The 23212-nt window shown below is 48.5% G+C and overlaps 1 protein-coding gene across 1 annotated transcript in view; it reads right to left on the bottom strand.

Moving 5' to 3' along the window:
- Window positions 1–21720, bottom strand: part of LOC147646744 (maestro heat-like repeat-containing protein family member 7) — a 181014-nt gene extending 159294 nt beyond the window's left edge. Inside the window, exons 1-11 of the mRNA XM_086873072.1 lie at window positions 21134–21720; window positions 20879–21034; window positions 20545–20609; window positions 20286–20435; window positions 19948–20096; window positions 19496–19643; window positions 19059–19246; window positions 18832–18969; window positions 18439–18553; window positions 18129–18266; window positions 17739–17915 (exon numbers count right to left, since the gene is read on the bottom strand). Coding sequence (XP_086729198.1) covers window positions 17739–17915; window positions 18129–18266; window positions 18439–18553; window positions 18832–18969; window positions 19059–19246; window positions 19496–19643; window positions 19948–20096; window positions 20286–20435; window positions 20545–20609; window positions 20879–21034; window positions 21134–21257 — 1548 coding nt within the window. The 5' untranslated portion in view covers window positions 21258–21720. The remainder of the gene's footprint in view (window positions 1–17738; window positions 17916–18128; window positions 18267–18438; window positions 18554–18831; window positions 18970–19058; window positions 19247–19495; window positions 19644–19947; window positions 20097–20285; window positions 20436–20544; window positions 20610–20878; window positions 21035–21133) is intronic.
- Window positions 21721–23212: the final 1492 nt, after the last annotated feature.

The following is a 23212-nucleotide window of genomic DNA, read 5'->3' as shown; positions in this document are numbered from 1 at the left end:
CTTCCTCTAGAGCAGGTTACTCCAAGCCTTGTCCAGCCTGCTCTTGAACACTTTCAGGCACGGAGCACCCACGGCTTCTCTGGGCAACCTGTTCCAGTGCCTCACCAGCCTCACCCTAAAGAATTTCTAACATTTCATCTAAATGTACTTTCTTTTGGTTTCAAGCCATTTCCCCTTATCCTATCACTACATGTCCTTTAAAAGTCTCTCCAGCTTTCTTGGAGCCCCCCTTTAAGGTGCTTTAAGGTTGCCCCAGAGCCTTCTGTTCTCCAGGCTGAACAAACCAAACTCTCTCAGCTTGTCATCGTAGGAGAGGTATTCCAGCCCTCTGATCCTATCCATGGTCTCCAGCAGTCCCATGGCCTCCTTCAGCTGCTTGAATCAATTCAGGGCTGAGCAAAATGTTAAGAATGTTATTCAGCTCATTGTCCAAGTACCTCTAAAACAGACAGGCTTGGAACCATCAATCATCTCTTTAGGAAGCCTGTTAGGAAGTGTTTGACCCATGTCTATTGATAAAAATGCTTGCTAAACCTCATCTAGCTCAGTTTGGAACCATTCCCATCTGTCTTATCACTGGATACCGGGGAGAAGAGATCAGCACCTTGCCTTCCTCAGGTGTTTGGAGAGAGCAAAGAGTTTGCTGCTCAGCCTCATTTCCCCCAGCTGCCAGCACTGCTGGGTAATTCCCCCTTTTGACCAATTAATGATGCTGTGTTTCATTTGCCCCAGCATGACGTTCCCTGGGGGCACACTGCTGACTCCTCTTTAGCCAACACCCCCAGATCCTTTTCTGTAGGGCTGCTCTCCCCCCACTTCTGTCCAAACCTATACTTGTGTCCAGCTTGACTTTTTTTCTTAGTGTTGACCTCTACAATTCTGCATCACCAGCAGACTCTGCTGATCATGTCCTCACATGCTTCTGCTAAATTTATTTGGCCCATCTCAGCTTTTATCCGTGTATCTACTTGTCCAAATTAGAGGATACATATGAAAATATTTCCCAGCCTTGTTTGTGCATTTCTCACGGTCAAATACATACATTGCTTTGAATTGAAGAAGTATTTCAATAGGTGAATGAAAACTATCAGCATTATACAAGGCAAGGTAGAAATGCAAATTAGAGGGAGAAGTTGGTTTTAAAGACACAAGCGATTAGGGCCAGTCACATCGGTTAGTTTTGATTGCAAGGCCACAACTTAGACCTAGTGCTTGGGATTTTCCACAGAAGCATTCAGTCTGGCTTTGATGACATTGAGTTATGAGGCATCTACTCTTTTCTTCATGTTTTGATTTACTGGCCATTCACTCCACATTAAAAAAAAAAAAAAAAAAAAAAAAAGTTTGATAAGTATTTTCTCCTGAATTTTTGTATCTTTTGTACCCATAGTATTGTTTGCTGCTAGATGAAACAGTTATTTCATATCCTGTACTTTTACCCTGAGAAGGCAGTTAGAAACTATGATCAAATAACCCCTCAGTCCTCTTTTTGGTAAGTACATTGATCTCTAAAAGATCTACTTAAAGAGTAAAACTGGGGGGGGAGAGGGCAATGATCATTTTACTTGCATGCTCCTGTAATTACTGATGCCATGGGAAAGATATTTATTACAACAATATGTCTGGAACTGTACAACATACAGAGAAATGTGTGCTCTCCAAATTTACTTGGATTATCTCAAGGTTTTTCCTAAGACTGCATTTATCTTGCATTGCCTTGACTGTCAATACATCATTGCTTTTATGTTCTTAGAGGAGCAAGAATGAAGACACTCTGAAATGGTATTAGAATTCCAACCTGGATTTCTTCCAGTGCTGTTCAGCATAAGTAATTGAAACCCAATATTGTATCTTTATATACTCTGGAGCATTTCTTCCAAGGAGCAAATTTCTACTCACTTACTGTTGTGTAGGTTATAAATGACATTCTGCATTTCTTCAGATCCATTCTTTTAGCCTGGGATTGAGATTTTCTGAGGTGGAACAAGCCCTTTGGAGTTGGGATTGAGCCCTTTTGGGGTCAAATGGAGCTGTTTTGTGTGGGATTGAGTTGCTTTGAGGTGACAGATGGATCCCTCCTGGCTTTTGGAGTGCAAAGAGATGGAGATGAGAAGCAAACTGTGGCCAAAGGAGAAGGATAAGCAGCCAGGTGTATTGCCAAGGTGGATTCCAGGAATGTGCCCAAGGTGGCTCCTCCAGTGGGGGATGGAGCTGCAGCAGCGCACGAAGCTCTTCCCGCACTCGGGGCACTCGCAGGGCTTCCCTTCCGTTGGTGTCGGGTCAAGTGAGAGCTCTGTGAGAAGCTCTTCCCACACTGGGAACGCTCGTGGGGCCTCTCCCCGCTGTGGATGCGCCGCTGCTTGACCAGGTTGCTGTTGTGCTTGAAGCCCTTCCCGCAGTCGGGGCAGCGGAAAGGCCTCTCATCCCTGTGAATCCGATAGTGCCGGAAGAGAATGGATCTGTTGGGAAACCTCTTCCCACACTGAGAACACTCGGAGATCCCTGTTCTGCTCTGGGAGCGCTCCTGGTGTTGATCCCAGTCCCTGTGCTGGCCTCGCTCTCAGTCTCGGAGCAGTCCCGGGGCACTCCCGGAGCCGATTCCGGTCCCGGTGTCGATCTCAATGACGCAGCGGTGCCGGTCCCGGTCTCAGTCCCGGTCCCGGAGCGGTGCCGCTCTCGGTGCCGGTGCCGGATTCAGTCCCAGTCTCAGGCCCGCTCTAGGCCTCAGTCTCGGTCTCGGTCTCCATCTGGGTCTCGCTCCCAGTCCCGGTGCCGCTCGAACCGAGCCCTTTTCGGGTGATTTCAGGTCCCTTTTGGGCGTTTCAGGCCACTTTGGCTGATGTTGGGGCCCTTTGGGTGATTTGAGGCAAAACCAGCGACTTTCAGGGTGGACCTTGCACCCATTTGGGAGATCCCAGGGTGATTTTAGGCCATTTGGAGTGGGTTTGACACCGCTTTGGGCATTTTTATGCCCTGGTGGTTGCACTTTGGACCCCTTGGGATGATTTTAACCCCATTTGGCTGATGTTAGGCCAAACCATGCGGATTTAGCGTGGAGTTTAGGTCCCTTTATATGATTTTTCTTTTCTCCTTTGTTTATTGAAATTTCAGCAGTTTTAACACTTTTTTTCCCAGTTTTTTTATCAAAATCTTCATAAAAATTGCCCCAAATGTTCTCAAAATCCTACAAAATTCCAGAAAAACTCCACAAAATTCCACAAAAATCCCACAAAACCTCCTGAAATTCCCACAAAATTCCAGAAAAATACCACCAAAGTCACCAGACTCAAAATCCTGAAAATTCCAGAAATATCTCACAAAATAATAGAAATATCCCACAAAAATCCCTAAAGCTTTTAAATATCCCACAAAATTCTTTAAAAAATTCACAAAATTCCACAAAACCCCCAGAAATTACAGAAAAATCTGATGCAATTACACAAAATTCCACTAAATTCCAAAAATATCTCAAAAATCTACTCTAATTTGAAAAAACTCTAGAAATATTCCAGAAAAAAATCAAGTGAAACACCACAAAATTCTTCAGGTTTTCTCAACATCCACAAAATTCAAGAAAAATCCCAGGAAATTGCAGAAAAATACCAAAAAATTCCCTGAAACTTCTCAAACCCCAACCAAATTCCAGAAACATTTGATAAAATCTCCACAAATTCCCACAAAATTTAAGAAAAAACGCACAAAATCCCCTAAATTTTTTCAAAACCCAACCAAATTCCTGCAACATCTCACAAAACCTCCACCAATTTCCACAAAATCCAGGAAAAATCCCTCACAATCCTCCAACTCTCCTCCAAATCCCACAAAAATCCCACAAAATTCCAAAAACATCCCACAAAATCTCCTCAATATCAGAGAAAATTCTGGAAAAGCCCCACAAAATTGCAGAAAAATGCAACAGAATTCCCGAAATCTTCTGGAAACATTGCAAAATTCCTAAGACATCTCACAAAACCTCCACAAATTTCCAAAAAATCTAAGAAAATTCCCTCAAAATTCTTCAAGTCTCCTCCAAAGCCTGCAAAATTCTGGAAAAGCCCCACACAATTCCCCAAGTCTTCTGAAATTTCTACCAAATTCCTGCAACATCCCACAAAATCTCCACAAATGTCCACAAAATTCAAGAAAAGTCCCACAAAAATCACTAAATTTCCTCAATATCCCACAAAATTCCAGAACCATCTCACAAAATCTCCACACATTTCCACAAATTCAAGAAAACTGCAAAAAAATTCTTGAAAAGCTCCTCAAAATTCCCGAAAAATCCCACAAAATTCCTTAAATTTATCAAAACCCAACCAAATTCCAGACACATCTCCCAAAATCTCCACCAATTTCCACCAAATCTAAGAAAAATCCCTCACAATCCTTCAACTCTCCCCGAAATCCCAGAAAAATCCCACAAAATTCCAGGAAAATCTCACAAAATTCCTTAAATTTTCTCAAAACCCAACCAAATTCCTGCAATATCCCACAAAAACTCCACAAATGTCCACAAAATTCAAGAAAAATACCACAAAATTGACTAAATTTCCTCAATATCCCACAAAATATCAGAACCATCTCAAAAAATCTCCACCAATTTCCACAAAATCCAGGAAAAATGCCATTAAATTCTTGGAAGCCTCTCAAAATTCCAGAAAAATCCCACAAAATTCCCTAAATCTTCTCAAAACATTACAAAATTCCTGCAACATCTCACAAAATCTCCACCAATTTCCACAAAATCTATGAAAATTCCCTCAAAATTCCTCAAGTCTCCACCAAATCCCAAAAAATTCTGGAAAAGCCCCACACAATTCCTTCAATCTTCTCAAAACCCAACCCAATTCCTGCAACATCTCAAAAAAATCATGTCAAATCTCCACAAAATCTAGGCAAAATCCCTCAAAATTCTTCAACTCTCCGCCAAATCCCACAAAAATCCCACAAAATTCCAGCAACATCCCACAAAATCTCCTCAATATCACAAAAAATTCTTGAAAAGCCCCTCAAAATTCCAGAAAAATGCCACAAAATCCCCAGAATCTTCTCAAAACATTTCAAAATTTCACAGACATCTCACAAAATCTCCTCAAATGGCCACAAAAGACAAGAAAAATCCCTCAAAATTCTTCAGGTCTCTACCAAATCCCAAAAAATTCTAGAGAAATGCCACAAAATTGCAGAAAAATGCAACAAAATTCCCTAAACCTTCTCAAAACCCTATGAAAATCTGGAAACATCCCACAAAAAGTCCACAAATGTCCACAAAATACAAGAAAAATCCCTCAAAATTTTTCAAGTCTCCTCCAAATACCACAAAAATTCCACAAATTTCCAGCAACATCCCACAAAATCTCCTCAATATCACAAAAAATTCTGGAAAAGCCCCACAAAATTGCAGAAAAATCCCACAAAACTACCTCAGTCTTCTCAAATCCCAACCAAATTCCTACAACATCTCACAAAATCTCCACCCATTTCCACAAAATCTAGGAAAAATCCCTCAAAATTCTTCAAGTCTCCTCCAAATCCCACAAAATTCTGGAAAAGCCCCACACAATTCCCCAAATCTTCTCAAATTTCTACCAAATTCCTGGAACATCCCACAAAATCTCCACAAATGTCCACAAAATTCAAGAAAAATCCCACAAAAATTCATTAAATTTCCTCAATATCCCACAAAATTCCAGAACCATCTCACAAAATCTCCACACATTTCCACAAAATTCAAGAAAACTCCCACAAAATTCTTTAAAAGCCCCTCAAAATTCCAGAAATTTCAAAAAAATTCCCACAATCTTCTCAAAACATTACAAAATTCCAGACATCTCCCAAAATCTCCACCAATGTCCACCAAATCTAGGAAAAAAAATCCCTCAAAATTCTTCAAGTCTCCTCCAAATTCCAAGAAATTCAAAAGAAATCCTCAAAATTCAAGGAAAATGTGATAAAATTCCTTCAATCTTCTCAAAACCCTACCAAACTCCAGCAACATCCCACAAAATGTCCACAAATCGCCACAAAATTCAAGAAAAATCCCACAAAATTCTTCAAGTCTCCGCCAAATCCCACAAACATCCCACAAAATCCCACAAAATTGCAGAAAAATCTCAAAAATTCCCCAAATTTACTCAAAACCCAACCATATTCCTGCAATATCCCACAAAATCTCCACAAATGTCTAGAAAATCTAAAAAAATTCCCCCATAATTCTTCAAGTCTCCTCAAAATCCCACAAACATCCCACAAAATCCCACAAAATCTCCTCAATATCCCACAAAATTGTAGAGAAATTCCACAAAATTCCAGCAACATCCCACAAAATTCCCTGAATCTTCTCCAAACCCAACCAAATTCCTGCAACATCTCACAAAATCTCCACCAATTTCCACAAAATCTAGGAAAAATCCCGCAAAATTCTTCAAGTCTCCTCCAAATCCCACAAAAATCCCACAAAATTCCAGAAACATCCCACAAAATCTCCTCAATATCACAGAAAATTCTAGAGAAATTCCACAAAATTGCAGAAAAATGCCACAAAATTCCCTAAATCTTCTCCAAACATTACAAAATTCCACAGACGTCTCACAAAACCTCCACCAATTTTCACATTATCAAAGAAAAATCCCACAAAATTCTGGAAAAGCACCACACAATTCCCTAAATCTTCTGAAAACCTTACCAAATTCCTGTAACATCCCACAAAACCTCCACGAATGTCCACATCATTCAAGAAAAATCCCACAAAATTAACTAAATTTCCTCAATATCCCACAAAATTCCAGAACCATCTCACAAAAATCTCAACAAATTTCCACAAAATTCAAGAAAACTCCCACAAAATTCTTGAAAGCCCCTCAAAATTCTGGAAAATCCTCACAAAATTCCCACAATCTTCTCAAAACATTACAAAATTCCAAAGACATCTCACAAAATCCCCACAAATTTCCACCAAATCTAAGAAAATTCCCTCAAAATTCTTCAAGTCTCCTCCAGATTCGAAGAAATTCAAGAGAAATCCTCAAAATTCCCGGAAAATGTTACAAAATTCCTTCCATCTTCTCAAAATTCTACCAAACTCCAACAACATCCCACAAAATCTCCAACAATTTCCACAAAATCTAGGAAAAATCCCTCAAAATTCTTCAAGTCTCCTCAAAATTCCACAAACATCCCACAAACATCCCACAAAATCTCCTCAATATCCCACAAAATTCTAGAGAATTTCCACAAAATTCCAGAAAAATCCCACAAAATTCCCACAATCTTCTCAAAACACAACCAAATTCCTGCATCATCCTACAAAATCTCCACAAATGTCCACAAAATTCAAGAAAAATCCCTCAAAAATCACTAAATTTCCTCAATATCCCACAAAATTCCACAGACATCTCAAAAAATCTCCACAAATGTCCCACAAAATCTAAGAAAATTCCCTCAAAGTTCTTCAAGTCTCCTCCAAATCTCACAGAATTCGAGAGAAATCCTCAAAATTCCAGGAAAATGTTACAAAATTCCTTGAATCTTCTCAAAACCTGACCAAACTCCAGAAACATCCCACAAAATGTCCACAAATGTCCGCAAAATTCAAGAAAAATCTCACAAAATTCTTCAAGTCTCCTCAAAATCCCACAAACATCTCACAAAATCTCCTCAATATCCCACCGAATTCTAGAGAAATTCCACAAAATTCCAGGAAAATCCCACAAAATTCCCTCAATCTTCTCAAAACACAACCAAATTCCTGCAACATCTCACAAAATCTCCAACAATTTCAAAAAACATCTAAGAAAAATCCCCCAAGATTATTCATGTCTCGTACAAATCCCACAAAAATCCCACAAAATTCCAGAAACATCCCACAAAATCTCCTCAATATCGCAAAAAATTCTGGGAGAGCCCCACAAAATTGCATAAAATGCAACAAACTTCCCTAAATCTTCTCAAAACATTACAAAATTCCAGAGACATCGCAAAAAAATCTCCACAAACTTCCACATTATCTAGGAAAAATCCCTCAAAATTCTTCAAGTCTCCTCCAAATCGCACAAAATTCTGGAAAAGCCCCACACAATTCCCTAAATCTTCTCCAATTTCTACCAAATTCCTGCAACATCCCACAAAATCTACACGAATGTCCACAAAATTCAAGAAGAATTTCTCAAAAATCACTAAATTTCCTCAATATCCCACAAAATTCCAGGACCATCTCACAAAATCTCCACAAATGTCCACACAATTTGAGAAAAATCCCACAAAATTTATAAGCCCCACAAATTTCCAGAGAAATCTCACAAATCCCCTAAATCTTCTCAAAACCCAACCAAATTCCTGAAACATCCCACAAAATCTCCATCAATTCACAGAAAATCTAAGAAAAATCCCTCAAAATTCTTCAAGTTACCTCAAAATCCCAGAAAATCTCACAAAAATCACTAACTTTTTTCAAAACCCTACCAAATTCCAGCAACATCCTACAAAATGTCCTCAAATATAAAAAAAATTCATGAAAAATCCCACAAAATTCCCTAAATCTCCTCAAAACCTTAACAAATTCCAGAAACATCCAACAAAATCTACACAAAGGTCGACAAAATTCCAGAAAAATCACACGAAATTCCCTAAATCTCCTCAATTTCCCACAAAATTCCATGAAAATCCCACGAAATTCCCTAAATTGTCTCAAAACTCAAAACATTTAGCAAATGCCCCAATTTCTCATCTCCTATTGAATATATTTGTTTTGGAGGCAAATTAAATTGAGATACATTAACTTTTAAAGATATCAATGCCATTGTTCTTTGCCCTTTTCGAGCAATTTGTCGAGCTCAAGTCTGCTTTTCCATTTTCTTCACAAATTTTGGAGTTTCCTGATTGGTGTCCTTTGCAGTGCATAATTGCTACTTGTTCAGGTTTTGTATTGCTTTTATCAATTGCAGGACTGCATCTTGATGTTTAATGTGTGTACCTTGAGAAGACAGCAGTCTTCTTTCTTTCCACAGCACTCTGTGGACATGCACTACTCCAAAGCACACTCTGAGCCAGTCCAGATGTTTCCCCTTTTCCCTTTACTCAATTCTAGTGCTCTGCTTAAGGCAACCAGTTCTGCCCTCTGGGCAGATGCATTTGCTGATAATGCTTTTGCCTCCACCATTGCACTGACTGTTGTTACCGCATATCCAGCGTATCTGGTCCCGTTCTCCACCAAGCTGCTTCCATCTGTGAATAGCTCTCACTCTGCTTGCTCCAGTGGGATGTCTTTCAGGTCTTCTCTTGCCAAATAGGTGTCCTCTATAACTTCTACACAGTCATGCTCTAATGGGCCTTCTTCAGTTGTGGTACCCAGGAACAAAGCTGCATTCAAGAGGTCAGTTGTCTTTAGTGTGACATCATCCTGCTCAGTCAGGATTACCTGGAATTCCATCATCCTGCTTGGAGATAGCCAATGGCCCCTCTTTTGTTCTAAAACAGTGCTCACCATGTGTGGCACAGAGACATCTATGTGTCTACCCATGGTGAGTTTCCTGGCTTCTTGTGGCAGCATCACGCTGGCTGCAACTGCCCGCAGGCATGAAGGCCATCCAGCACTCACCTTGTCAAGCTGTTTGGAAAAGCAGCCGACAGGCCTTTCCCAGCTTCCCAAACCTTGGCTCAGCACTCCCAGTGCTAGGTGTAGTCTTTCATGCACAAACAGCTGGAAATCTTTGGACAAATCTGGCAATCCGAACGCCGGAGCAGTTGTCAATGCCTCCTTCAGTTTGAGGAAGGCCTCCTTCTGTGCTCTGCCCCAGGTAAACGGCTGCGTCTTCTGGGCCTCATCCAGGGCTTTTGCAATTAGTCCATAGTCCATGATCCACAGGCAGCACCACCCTGTCATCCCAAGGAAGACTCGCAGCTCATGCAGGTGCTGGGGTTCTGGAATAGCACAAATAGCTTGAATACAATTAGTACCCAGCTTACATTGCCCTGGTGAGATTTCACATCCCAGGGAAATCACACTCTGCCAGGCAATTTGTGCCTTTTCTTTAGACTCCTTATATCCTCCCATTCCCAGCTGATTTCAAATTTCAATTGGTACCTTTATGCAGGTTGTTCTCTATTCTGTAGCTATCAGTATATCCTCAACATACTGTAACAGCAGGTATTGTTTTCTCAGTACTTGCCCATTCTCGGTACAAATCTCCAGCTCCTTCCCCAGCTGCCTTCCAAATAGGGTTGGACTGTTCTTGTATCCTTGTGGAAGTCGTGTCCAAGTGAGCTGAGTTTTCCTTCTGATTTCTGGATTTTCCCATTCAAAGATAAACAGTTTCCTACTTTTTTTGTCAAGGGGTGTGCAGAAAAAGGCATCTTTTAAATCAAGTACAGTAAACCATTTCTATTTCTCTTTTATAGATGTTAACAATGTGCAAGGATTAGCTACCACTGGGTAAATATCTTTAGTTATTCCATTTATTACTCTCAAATCCTGCACTAGTCTTTATTGGTCAACACAGAAATTTGGGCTCCAGTGTTAACTACAGAAGTAAAAAGTGGATGTATAGGACCCACTATTATGGAGAAACAGCTCAGACTATTCAGCCTAGTCTTCACAGAAGTATGGAGAACATCGTTTATTTCTATCTTCAGCACACTTTTATAGGGTTTTACAGGGTCCCCGGGCTAAGCAAGTTACTCTTGGTTAATCCACGCAGGTTTACATTTTTTCTCTTATACGCAAAGATATTGTCTTGCTTCATTCTCTCTGCTTCAGGAAAGTTTCAAGGACATGAGCCTTTAATATCACAACTTATACCAAAGGCTGGTTTGTGCAGACAGGCCTTTACTAAAATATCATGCCCACCTTCTCTTCAAATATTCTCTACACACTATTGCTGTAATCAGTATGTCTCCAGTTTTGTTATTTCTCCTGAGCATTTGAAATAAAAGCAACCTCTGCCTCTCTGCTCACCCATGAGAGGCAGAGTTCCCAGTTTCCCTGATTCTGAGGCTCTTTGGGCTCCACTCCCAGAAGCTGAGAAGGAGACGGCTTTGGCTCACAGCCCAGAGCCTGTGGAGCTGTGCTGGGTTATCCAATGGGGCATTCCATACAATGAACTTGGGACAGTGCCAATTAGAAACAACTTCACTCAACTTGGAAGTGAGAAGCCATCTATTACCTTGCTGGGGACCCCCTTCTTTATCTCCAGTGACCACCAATACTGGCAGTGAGAAATTTCTTTTCTCTTGTCTGGGTTTTCCTTAAGAGAACCAATGCATCTAACACCTTTGCTTTCTCTGATTTTTCTTCTGCCATTTTTACAGGTCCATCATTTCTACTGGAATGAATTAGCTCTTTTGGAGGGTAAATTTGATTCAGGACAGGGGTTTCCCCCTCTTCTGTTTCTTTTAGCGAGTCAGCATTTTTGAATTTTCATCATGGAGGGCTGCTCACAACAGATGGATCTTACTCTTTTCTTCATTGAATTGTTTTTGCAAATTTTCAACTAGGTTTTAGAAGGAGTCTATTCTAGTTCTTTCCTCACTTCTTTGCTTAAAGCCAGTTTCTAGAGCTGCTGTAAAACAAGCTCCCAAAACTGAGCAGAGTAGAGTTTGATTTTTGCCCAGTTTAAATATTTTTTCATCTTGTAAAGAACACACTCTATCAATCACATTTTCCAAATTAAACCAGTAACTAAGGGCCCACTTTTCCCCTCTTGGAGAAGGTCTGGCATTGTGTTTTGCTAACAGAGCATAAAATGCAGCTTTAACTTCTGCACTGCCCTTTTCAGTCATTTTTACAAAGGGAAAACCACTACAGGGAGGTATAAACTTCAATTATACACACACACACACACACACACAGACACTGCTTTTTGCTTCCCTGTGTGGGTAAAAAGACCAAATCTGCTCGGGAGGCACTCTTTCAGTTTAAAATTCTGATTGTCTCTTTGCTACACCAAGCACTCAAAATTCATACACACAACAATAACAAAAACATTCCCACCCTTTTGCACTAAGAGATCATTTGTGAAATTCTGCAGACAGAGCCCTCAAGTGAGTGTGGGGTGCTTTTCACCTTGGGGTGTGCAGTTTGTGGGAAATTCAAGTTGCCCCCCTTGCTTTCTAGACACCGCTCACTCTCTTGGGAGTGTCGGGCTGGGTGCGGCTGGAGCAAAACATCTTTCCCCTAATACAGACTGCACAACAAACCTGCAGCCCCTTCTGTCTGTCAGAAATCCTGTCCGTGACTCCAGTTTAAATGTCACGATTCACTAACGCCAGTGGGAGTCGCGAGAAGTTTCTTTGATCTCAGAGGGCAAAAAGGACACAAGGGATTTCAGTTTAAATCACAACAGCAATAATGTACATTTATTTTAGTGATAACAAAGACTATGTGATAGAGGAGAGGGAGTGAGAGAGAGAGAGAGGAGAAAGAAAACAAAGTAAAGAAAGAGAGAGGTTATAGCTACCAACAGATGAGACAGTGTCACAAAGGTCTTTTTCCATGGGGAGATCTCACCAAAATCAATTCAGCCTTATGTAATTCTTCCCCAAAGTGACCTTGTTTCCAATGTGCTAAGAAGCACCCCAAAGGAGAAGTACCTGCTATGAGAGCATTGCTGCCCAAAACCCCTTTAAGCTTCTCCATGTCACAACTACAATACACCACAAATGCCGAACCTGCAACGCTTTCGCAGTCGTCTGACGGACGGCGCCCAGGCAATCCCAACAGGAATTCCTTTAGCCCAACCAAGCGCAGCTTTTGCTGCGTCTTATTGGCAGGCACCCAAACCAAAGTGAAAGCACCTTACCTCTTCTCCTGGGGACGCTGTGAGCAGCGCAGACGGTCGCGGCCGATGGGCTCCCCGAGAATCCCTCGGTGCCGGCTGGAGCAGGATCGGGTCGCGAGCTCGCTCAGCAGCACTCACAAGGTCCCATCTGGGTCACCAAAATGTTAGAGTTCAGGAACACACATCATCACACAATGATTATATGCAGGTGCTTTATTGAAGAGCTCTGGGTGTCAGGGGTACACAGACCCAAATCTGACCCATCTTGCTTTTGAATTGAACATGTTTTATACTCTATCGTTATACAACTTAGATATTAATTATTAAACTTACATTGTTCTATTGTATGCATTGTTTTTACCCAAGCATGGATTTCTCGTGATCCCACCCCAGCCCCCTAACATTGTTCCTCATGTTCTTTAAACAATAATTATATCTAATCACATCTAACAATTCTATCATTTATCATATATTGATTCCACAGGTGCAGTTTCACATGATCTTTAGCAAGCACAAGGCCTAACATTTCCAGGGCCTACTTTTCCCAGGGCTTGCCAAGCCTAACTTTCTTTCTGAGTTCCCGAATTTCCTAAGATTTTAAAATGTTTTACGATCACCTCCAGACACAAAGAGTCCTGTCTGAACAGTCACAAAGCTACATCTATTTTTAATTTTAACTTTTATAAATTTTTCCAGAGCCTGCTTGCTGTGTTCAAGGTTTTCTGCCTATTGCACATTCTCCAGAAACTCTGCTTTTACATCCTTTTGCATTGATTAAAGTTACCTGCAAGGACCAGTCAATCCAAACCCTGGGAAAACTTGAACTTAAATGTGTACCTAGGCAAAATATTTACCTCCCACATCTGAAGCCATGAGCTGCCAAGTACTGTCCCCACTGTCATACCCTGTCCCCTGGAGGTGTGCTGATGCCATTTCAAAGGGGTTGCCAATGAAAACAAGTTTGAATACTTTCGTAGTTTCCACATTGGCATTCAAATCCTTGACTAGAAAAATCACAAGTCAAGATTTCTAGGATTCTTCCATACCAAAGCTGTCATTCTCACCCGTGATTTTAGAGTGTCTGAACAGTCAGACAAGGTTTTAGTTTTAGACCCTACAGACAAAGTCCCTGCTGTTCGGCGATCCCATTCCATCAGCACATAGTCCTGATGATTCCTTTAGGCAGGAGCAGCAAAGGCAAGAATGAGCAAAACAAGCTGCTCCTGTGTTCTCATGTCCTACACAGCAGTAACTGGGAGTTCAAGAATGGATTCAGGAGACAGTGGGTGCACAGGGAGCCACCAAGGCTTTGGGATGCTGAAATGGACCAGCCTGGTGCCTGTGCCCGGGCTGCACCGCGCTGAGCTCCAACTGGACAATCTAACAATGGTTGAATGGACACACCATGGGCCACTGGAGACTCCTACTCCTAGTTCTGTGAGCTACACTATTCACCTGTCATTCACCAGATGATGTTTTCATCTTTGCTTGAAATCCAGGAGAGGAAAAGGTCAACATGGAAAAGTGTTCTCCCAATTCTAGTGACACCTGTGCCTGCACACCACCTGTGCCCATGGCAGGGTGCTTGGAGACTGGATGATGTTGATGATACTTTGCAACACCAAGTGCTCAGGGATTCTGGGATTGCCCATGTAGAGAGCAAAACTGAGCCGTGTAAGTCCCTGCTTTTTTTCAGCACATGCTGCTTCTTCCTTTGTTCCAAGCAAGTCCAGGATTTGGTTTCATGTGTCTTTGAGGTGCCTGGACAGATGAGAGGGAGGGCAGCTGCAGCACAGGGCTCCTGACCCCTCAGACTCTCTCTCTCTCTCTCTCTTTCTCAGGATGGTGCCAGTGCCTCTGCCTTGGGACACCTGAGTGTGGAAGGCGAGCTCGCCCTCAAGCACGGCCATCCAAGTCAGTCACAGGCACAGGCTGCAGCTGAAGCTGGCAAGCGTTGCTGTGAGGCTGCAAGTGAAGAGAAAGCCATTGTGGCCAACTCTGCTGAAGCCTTTTGCCAAAGCAAAGGCAATTGTGCCCACAGCCTCCCCCTGTTTGGCACCCGGCTGCTGCGAACGCCTCAGTGCGCAGGTGCCGACGTTGGGGCTGCTGCTGTTCCTGGGCACACTCTGCTGCTGTTTCTGTGGGCTCCAGAGCCGCTTGGGCAGCAGCCACTGGGCAGCCCTGCCGGAGGAGACATCGCCACCCTCCCCATGGTGGCAGCAGCTCTGTGGGCCCCGAGCTCTGTGTCAGGGGGGCCTCGGTCACAGCAGCGTGGCCTGGGCAGCCGCGAGGGCCCGGGCTGGCCGCCAGCCCTGCCTCTGCCCACTGCCCCTTCCTGGAGGCACCAAGTGGCCGTGGCCTGGCAGCACCCCCTGCCCTCCATGTCCCCAGCCAGCCCAGCCTGGGCACCTCGGGCTGTCCCCACCCTCCTGCTGGGGTGGTGTCCCAGCCTCCAGGCCTTCTGCTGCAGGCCTGGGGGACATTTTGGGGCAGCACCGGAGCAGCCTCGTGTCAGGGACCAGGCGGCTGTCCGGGGGCTGCTTATGGCCTCTGACACCCAATTCCTCAGGGCTTCCCACCACCCTGGCTCCTCCAGGGCCTTCTGTCCCCTTGGAACATCCTGCCACCCACTCCCTCACACATGCCCCTCGTGCCTTCCCACTGCCTTGTCCCGTCTGGGCCTCCGCAGCCCCTCATCCCTTCACGGCCTCCCAGCACCCCGTGCCCTCAGGGGCTCCCCCAGCCTGGCCCGGCAGCAGCGCCGCAGCCCCACAGGAGCTCCAGCAGCTCCTCAGCCATCACGGCACCAACACACGGGCAGCAGGACACAGATGGCGCTTCCTGCCTGCCACAGGGCTTGTGGCTTCAGCACAACCACCAAAGGCCAAGGGGCTTCTGGCCATTTCCCCTGCACCACTGCACGCCCCGGCAGGTTGCTGAACACAAGAACCCTTTTCCCTCTCTTCCCCTATGCCCCGCACACCCTGGGCAGCAAAAGAAAGGTCTTGGGACTCTTGTGGTTTATAACATATCCTATATTATTTACATACTAGATGGAAACGAAACGAAGAAAAGAACAATCTCTATGAAACAAAAACTAACAGATGGCCCATGTGGCCCCAGAAGACAGAGCCTCTCAGCCCTAACATATCCTACATTATTTACATAGTAAAAAGAAGAGAAAAAAGGAAAAGAACAACCCTTATGAAATAAAAAATCCTGGCTGGCCCATGTGGCCCCAGAAGACAGAGCCTCTCAGGTCAGCTCTGAGTACACCTCCAGCAGCGCAGCCAGCCCAGGCCCGACAGACGAGGCCGTGTCCTCCATGCCCTGAGGATTTGGTCTTCCATCCTCTGGAGAATGGAGTAACGGGCACTCTGGATGGCCCGGAGGACATACAGCGTCTCAAGTGCCAGGTCTGACACGGCACCGCTTCTGTCCTCTGTCAGGCGTTCGAGGGCTGCAAGAGAGACAAACAGAGCCACGGTCAGATCCCAGAGCTGCGGGGGCCCAGCGAGAGCGCCCTGCCAGGGCCATGCCAGCCGGCTCTTGCCTTGGCCAGGAGGGAGCAGGGACCAAGGGGGTCAGCCCGAAGCTGCTGGCCACAAATGCCCCACGTGGCCCTGAAATCTCACTGTGCTCTGCCTACGCCGCCCCTCATCGGCACAGGGAGCAGAGCCCTCCACAGCCTGGCCAGGGCTTGCAGCTGCCCCCGACAGCCACCGCTGTCAGCCCGCTGTCCTGGCTCACCTCTGCACAACACCTGGAGCTCTGCGTGCTGCCCCCTCAGCTGCTCCCCGGCCATCCCTGAGAACACAGAGCCTGTCAGGGTGCCAGCAGCACAGCTCCCTGACAGCGGCGCTGCCAGCCCTGTGGCCACACGGCCTCCTGCCCCGGCAGGGCTCAGCCCGGGCCCTTGCCGCATCCTAACCCAGCCCAAGGGCACGGCTGCCAGAGGCCGGCAGCAGCAGCCCCGAGGACAGCCGGGGCTCCAGGGCGCCGGGCCCGGGTGCCGCTGCCGGGGCAGCAGCCGGGGCTGGGGCCGAGCTGCGGCGGGGCGGGGAGGGAGCCCGGGCTCGGGACTCACCGATGACCCTGATGGCCGCCGCTCGCAGGGTCTCCTGTGGGTCCTGCAGGTACTGCAGGGCCCGGCGCAGGTGTTCGGCCAAGGGGATCCTGTGGTCGGCCAGCTGGAGAGAGCGGCAGGAGGGAAGGGTTGGCGCGGGCTCTGCCCCTCGGCCGGGCGCTGCTGCCTGCGGCCAGTCCCGGCCTCCCGTGCCCGGCCAGCCCTGAGAAGCCGTGCGGCCCCCGGCTGCAGCAGTGGGCAGGGGCACAGCTGCCAGCCCCACACACTGAGCACCGGGGCCAGGGGGCTTCTCTAGCCTTTGGCTGGCACTTGCAGGCTGCCCTTACCACGAGCTTGGCAAACTTCCACAGCTTCTCCTTCCTGACAGCTTTTTCTAGGTCTGGCCTCTTCAGGAAGTCAGCCGCGCGAAGGAGCGTTGTCCGAGAGGCCTGGGGAGCAGCAGAGAGCCGCAAATGGCCCCACAAGGCAGGGCACAGGAGTGTCCCAGTGCCAAGGGCTGGAGGAGGCTGCAGCCTGCAAGCCTGCGTCAGGGCAGGAGGCAGCTGAGCCCCCTGCCAAGGCGCAGCAGCAGCCCAGGAGTCCTCACCTCTGCCACATGCCGATTCTCATCTTGGCAGTGGAAAAAGAGTGGGAGCAGGCTCTGGTACACTCGTTCCTTCAGGGGCTTTCTTCCTTCTTCTTCTGCTGAAGACGTCACTCTTCGAAGGAGAGACATGGAGAGCAGCTGCACCTGGCTATCAGGCTGTATGAAAGGAAGGAAGGAAAAATGACCTCATCATTGGCTTCTTGTGGCCCACATTGGCGCAGGCCTGCAAATGCACAGGGCACAAAGTGTCCGGGCAGCAGCCAGTGGCCGTGGCTGGAGCACAGAGCCTTACATTGTCCAGGAGTTTCAGGAGCGGCTCAGCCAGCTGCAGGGCCCTGCGCCAGGATATTGGGGTGTCTTCTTCCGTGAAAATATAGCTCAGGAGAGCAATGCTCATCCTGGCCACGTCACTGTCCAGGTCCCACAGGAGGTGCACTAGTCTTCCTGTCAGGCTCTGAATTCTTTCGGCCTGTGCAGAACACAAGGGTGTGAAAGCCCGGGCAGCTGCCGCAGGGCCCAGAGGCCAAAGGGCTGTCCCAAAGCACTCGGGCAGCTGAAGCAGGAGGCAGGAGAGCTGCGAGGAGCTGCCTCAGCGCCCAAGGCAAAGGCCAGCCAAGGCCAAGGGACAGCATTTCCCAGCCTCATGCTGCCCACACGGCTTCAGCTGCTGCCCCCTTCTCACCATGGAGGGACGGTCCCTTAGCAGGAGGAGAGCCCTGAGCACCTGGTGATGCATCTCTGTGGAGTTGTACCACAGGTACTTATACAAGATCTCCATTAGGCTGTCACCACAGTCACTCAAGTCCAGGCAATCTAGGAGCTGAAAGGCACAGGGCAGTGAGAGGGGAGCTGGCCGGCAGGAGCCTGGAAGTGCGCAGGGCTGGGCCCAGGCAGTAGCACAGGGCGCGGGTGCCATCCCAGGCAGCTGTGGCTATGCCAGGGGACAGGGCTGGCAGGGAGCTGAGCGAGGTAGTGCTGGCCATCAGGCTCACCTCCACAAGGAATGCCATGGCAGAGACATCCCAGTGTGGCAACGGTTTGCTGAGCACCTCAAGCAGGTAGCTTAAGATGCTTTTGCACAAGTGGGCGGATGCACGGCGCATTACCCTGGAAGGCAGAAAATGGCAGAAAGAGTCTCAGCAAGGGTGCGAAAAACCTCTCCCAGGACTGACTGACACAGTTGTCCTATTGCCCCAGTGCCCTGTGAGGGTATTTGGGCCCGTGAGATGTGGCTGCTCCTGGGCACCCTCCTCTCACAGCCTTTTGCAGTCTCCTTGGCCATCCCTCGGTGACGAGGTCCTCAGGCCCATGGCCATGGGGACTGTGGGGGGCATCCCGGGCAGGGGTCACAAATGTCAGAGGCAGTGGGGAGAAGGGGGGCTCACCTGGCCAGCAGACCCACGGCATAGTGGTGGGTGTCAGCACAGAGCAGCGTGTCCCAGCCACGCTTGCGTTCCATTGCCACCACCACATGCTCCAAGTGGAGACTGCAGAGCAGGGCCTTCAGGGTCTGCACTGCAAACCTGTGCGCACAGCAAAGCCCAGGTGATGCTGGGAGCGCTGGCTCTGAGGCTGGGGAAGTGGCAGGGACAGGGGGACTGGCATGGAGCACCTGTTGGGGCTGGTGGAGAGGCCGTGTTGCTCCTGGCATTCCTTCCAGAAGGTATGGACGTCCTCTGTCATATACAAAGTACTGAAGTACGTTTGGAAGAGGAGATGCACAAAGAGGCGGGGGAAATAGACTGTGAGGATCTGTGGGCAACAGGGCCCCTGGAGGATCTTCCACATCACCAGAGTTGCCTGCAGAGGACAAAGCAGCCTGAGACAGCGCTCAGTGCCGGAGCGTCCGTGTGGCGGGGCCTGAGCGTGGCAGGGAGAGGCCGGGGGAGACGCAGGGGGAGCAGCGGGCCTGGTGGCCCTGAAGCTGCCCCTAGGCCAGGTTTGTGGCCAGTGCCTGAAGCAGGGAGATGCAGTGGGGGAAGGAGGCAACAGAGCTGCTGGAGAGGCGGCCGGCCTTGCGGTGAGCAAAGGCCAGCTCCAGAAACTCACAGTCAGGGAAAAGACAGCCGTCTTGTCCCCATCAGAGGTGCCCAGGTTTTTCTGCGGCCAGCTCCCCACCACATTGATGAGGAGCGGTGTCACTTCCTCTGAAATCCAGGGCGAGAGCAAGATGGTCGTCCACATGGCCATAGCAGCTCTGCGGGGTCAGACACAGCACCGTGGGCTGGGCAGCAGCAGGGAGCTGAGCTGGCCGCCAGCTCTGCCTGTGCCCACTGGCCCTGAGCGGCAGCAGCAGCCAGGCAGCCCAGCCCTGTGGGGACAGGCCCCTGAGGGGCAGGCTGGCAGCACGGCAGCAGGCTCGGGGGCCGACTTTGTAGCAGGGCTGGCAAAGGGAGCAGCCAGAGGGCCCTGGAAGTCTGTGTTGCTCACAGCCCTGGGCCGGGCTGTACAGGGTGATGGGCTGGGGAGCCCTGAGGCCTCGGGGCAGCTGGGCCCCATACCTGTCACACGTTGGGGCCACCCGCAGGAGAGTGATGGCCACATCATCGGGCTCTGCCTCGGCCACTTGCATCAGGGCCCAGTCCATCCTGTGCTCAGCAGCCTCATTGGCCATGAGCCACTGGTGGATGTACCTCACCACGCCGGGCACCTGGAGAAGGCACAGGGAGACTTGGAATGCTAGCAGAGGGAGTCAGCAATGTGCCCAGCTTCTTCCTCAGACAAGTGCTTCTCTTCCAGCACGCTGCCATGGCCTCAAAAGCTCCAAGTGAGGAGCAGGTGTGGCTTGGGAAAGCCAAGCAATTGCTGGAGGATGAAAGGCTGGCCACAGGCTGCTTACTTGCTCTGGATTGAAAAGAGCCGTCTCTACAAGCAGATCCAGCTGGGCAGCGCTGCTCTGTTCTGCCAAGACCTCTGAGGATGCCTTGACCTCAGTGTCCATAGGTCTGGTGTCTTCCTTGCCAATTCTCGTGATGAATTGGTAAAGAAACTGTAGGAGAAGGGCAGGAAGACAGGGAAGTTGCATGGAGTGCTCCAAGTGCGGTGCTGGGCTGAGCAGTGCCAGCAGGCCCAGCCCAGGTGGGGATGGCTGCAGGTACCTGCGCTGCTCTGCGGAAGCGGCCACGGGCGGTGTCCTGCTCTTGTGTGCCGTCCATGGCTGCATCTGGCAAAGAGCAGCCAGAGCTGAGGGGCTGCGGGAGAGGCCGGAGAGCACAGCCCAGCCCTGCGTTCCCCAGGCAGGGACAGTCCTGGGATGCCCCAGGGGATGCAGCACGGCCACTGCTGCGGGGGCAGCCCCAGCCCCTTTTTTGTGCTGTCCATGGGTGTGTGACCACAGGACAGTGTGGGATGGGATGAGATGGGATGCAATGGGATGGGATGGGGCCAAGATGGCCGCAGGCACCAGCCCTGTGGCCCAGCTCTGCCACTCACCCTCCTCCAGCGGCTGCAACTGCTGCACCTCTTCGGTCTCTGGTGCTGGGGCAGCTCCAGGACCTTCTTCCTCGACCTCCTCTTCCTCCTCCTCCACCCAGGCCAGTTTGGGCACTCTTGGGGGTCGCTGCTCCAAATCTTCCAGACTCTCCAATCCTTTCCATAGGAACAGCACCAGGGGATGGCATGGCATGGAATGGGATGGGGCCAAGCTGTCAACAGGCACTAGCCCTAAGGCCGAGCTCTGCAACTCACCCTCCTGTGGTGCCTGGAACTCCTGCACCTCTTCAGACTCCTGTGCCAGGACAGCTCCAGAGCCTTCTTCTTCCTCCTCCTCAAGCCAGGCCAACTTGGGCACTCTTGGGGGTCGCTGCTCCATGGCAGTGACTGGATTTATGGCTGCTTGCAGGAGAGATGGCTCGGAAAAGCTCGGAGTCAGCAAGTCCTGCAGTCGTGCCTGGAAGGCACCTGCAAGACTCAAGTCCTGGCAAGATTGCAAGACAGCGAGTCCTGCACTTGGGTCTTGAGGGCTCCTGCCACAAGGACAGGAGGCTCCTCGACAGGGATTGTGGTCTGGTCTCAAGGGCAGAGACTGCAGGGATGGGCGACACGTCGGAAAAGCTCCGGGTCACCAAGTCCCACGGTCTGCCCTCAAGAGAACCTTAAGAAGGAAGGGTCAGCAAGGCCACAGGTCAGCAAGACCTGTGGTCTGGCCTCGAGGTCACCTGTAGGAATAGTGCTTCAGAAAAGCTCCAGGTCCGACACTAAGGAGTGCGCTGTGCGGGGGCTCCTCACAGCACCGCTCTGGCGCGTCCTGACCCGTCGCGTGCACCGAGCACTGTGGCGTGGCCCTGTCACTGCCAGCTCCTATGTCAGCACGTGTCACAAAGGGCCCTTTGACATCTGCTCCCGTTGCCACCATCCCACGGTGACCGTGCTGCAGCGTGTCACAAAGGGCCCTTGCACACCCTGCCCTCTGCCCTGGGGCCGCCCCCATCCCCCCCCAAGTGGCCCAGCTTGGAAGGAATCCCTTGCCCAAAGTGTCTAAGACAGCCTGACGGGATCTTTAGGAACAGCTTGTTAGAAATGAAATGGAGGCAAATTTATCAATAAGAATTTTATTGAAAACTTTGTAAAATTTTCTCATGCAAATGTCTCGGTTTTTGGAGACAGGTGTCTGCTAGGGAGGGCAGGAGCCTCCCTTGGAATGAAAAATGTAGACCCCCTCCCTCCGAATTATGATAATCTTGAAATCAAGGGGCTCTCAGGCAGAGATCTAGGGATAGGAATGACAGTTTTTTACTAATATTTATAACCAGGCAAACAAACAACAATAACTACAGCATTAGCAAGAAAACAGAACCAGGGACCCCGTGACAGCTTTCTGGGCTGAGACGGGAAAGGATGGAGGAGAGGCTTTGTTTCACAAACCCCCTCGGGTTGGCAGTCAGTGCTGGTGCTCCTGCAGGGCTCTGAGGAACACTCAGCTGGAACAGCAGGGATGAGCTGAGATCCCGGGCCAGTGGCTGAGGTGGATCAGCAGCTCCGTGGTGGTGGCTGGCACTGCCACACGTCCCGGCAGGACAGGGGGTGCGAGGCCACCAACGAAGAGGGAAGAAGGAGAAGAAGCAGCAGCTCCATCTGGGTGATGGCGAAATTCCCTTCTCCCCACCACAACAGCTCTGTACCCAAAGTGTTCTTCTCCGAAGCTGAAGAAGACACCAAACTGTCCCCACCCTCCCCTTTTCCTGCCCCCTTCCCCCCCTGGGCCCAGCCAAACTCTTTATCTTTCCTCAAGCACCCACCAGGTACCCGCAGTTAAGTTTTCCCTGCAAGTCATGAGTAAAAATTCCACAGGCAAGCCAGAACTCAATAGAAAATAAAGGACACCTAACCCCCAACACCTGTAAGTTGTATCTTGAGAGTCAGCCAGGATCTTTGTTTGCCAGAAACACCTCTGAAGTTTAATCAAGGCATTAGTCATCAAAATTATTTTGAAAATTTAAAGATCAAAGTAGCCAAAATGCTCAGTGTAACTAATTGCTGGGTATGTTCTCAGCTCAGGTTGGGAGGAATGGGGTTCCCTCGGAGGGCTCACCCTGTGGGGTGGCCAAAACTCTGTCAATGGGCTCTGACTTGTAACGGATCCAGTGCAGGGACACTGACAGAAAACTGTGCTGTGGAACACAGGAATGCAATTATCAGTTTTACAGGATTGACTGAGATTTCCCTTCCGGAGAAACCAAGCCCTGTTCTAGCTGGAGGCCACAATGTGAAAGGATTTCTGTGCTTTACCATCACAAGCTTACTCCTTCTTTTTCCTCACTCTCATTC

Source organism: Cyanistes caeruleus, unplaced genomic scaffold (assembly GCF_971803275.1).
Source record: "Cyanistes caeruleus unplaced genomic scaffold, bCyaCae1.hap1.1 HAP1_SCAFFOLD_81, whole genome shotgun sequence".
In the NCBI taxonomy this organism is placed as follows: domain Eukaryota; kingdom Metazoa; phylum Chordata; class Aves; order Passeriformes; family Paridae; genus Cyanistes; species Cyanistes caeruleus.
The sequence above is the reverse complement of the archived record's forward strand: the minus strand, read 5'-3'. Positions and strand labels throughout refer to the sequence as shown.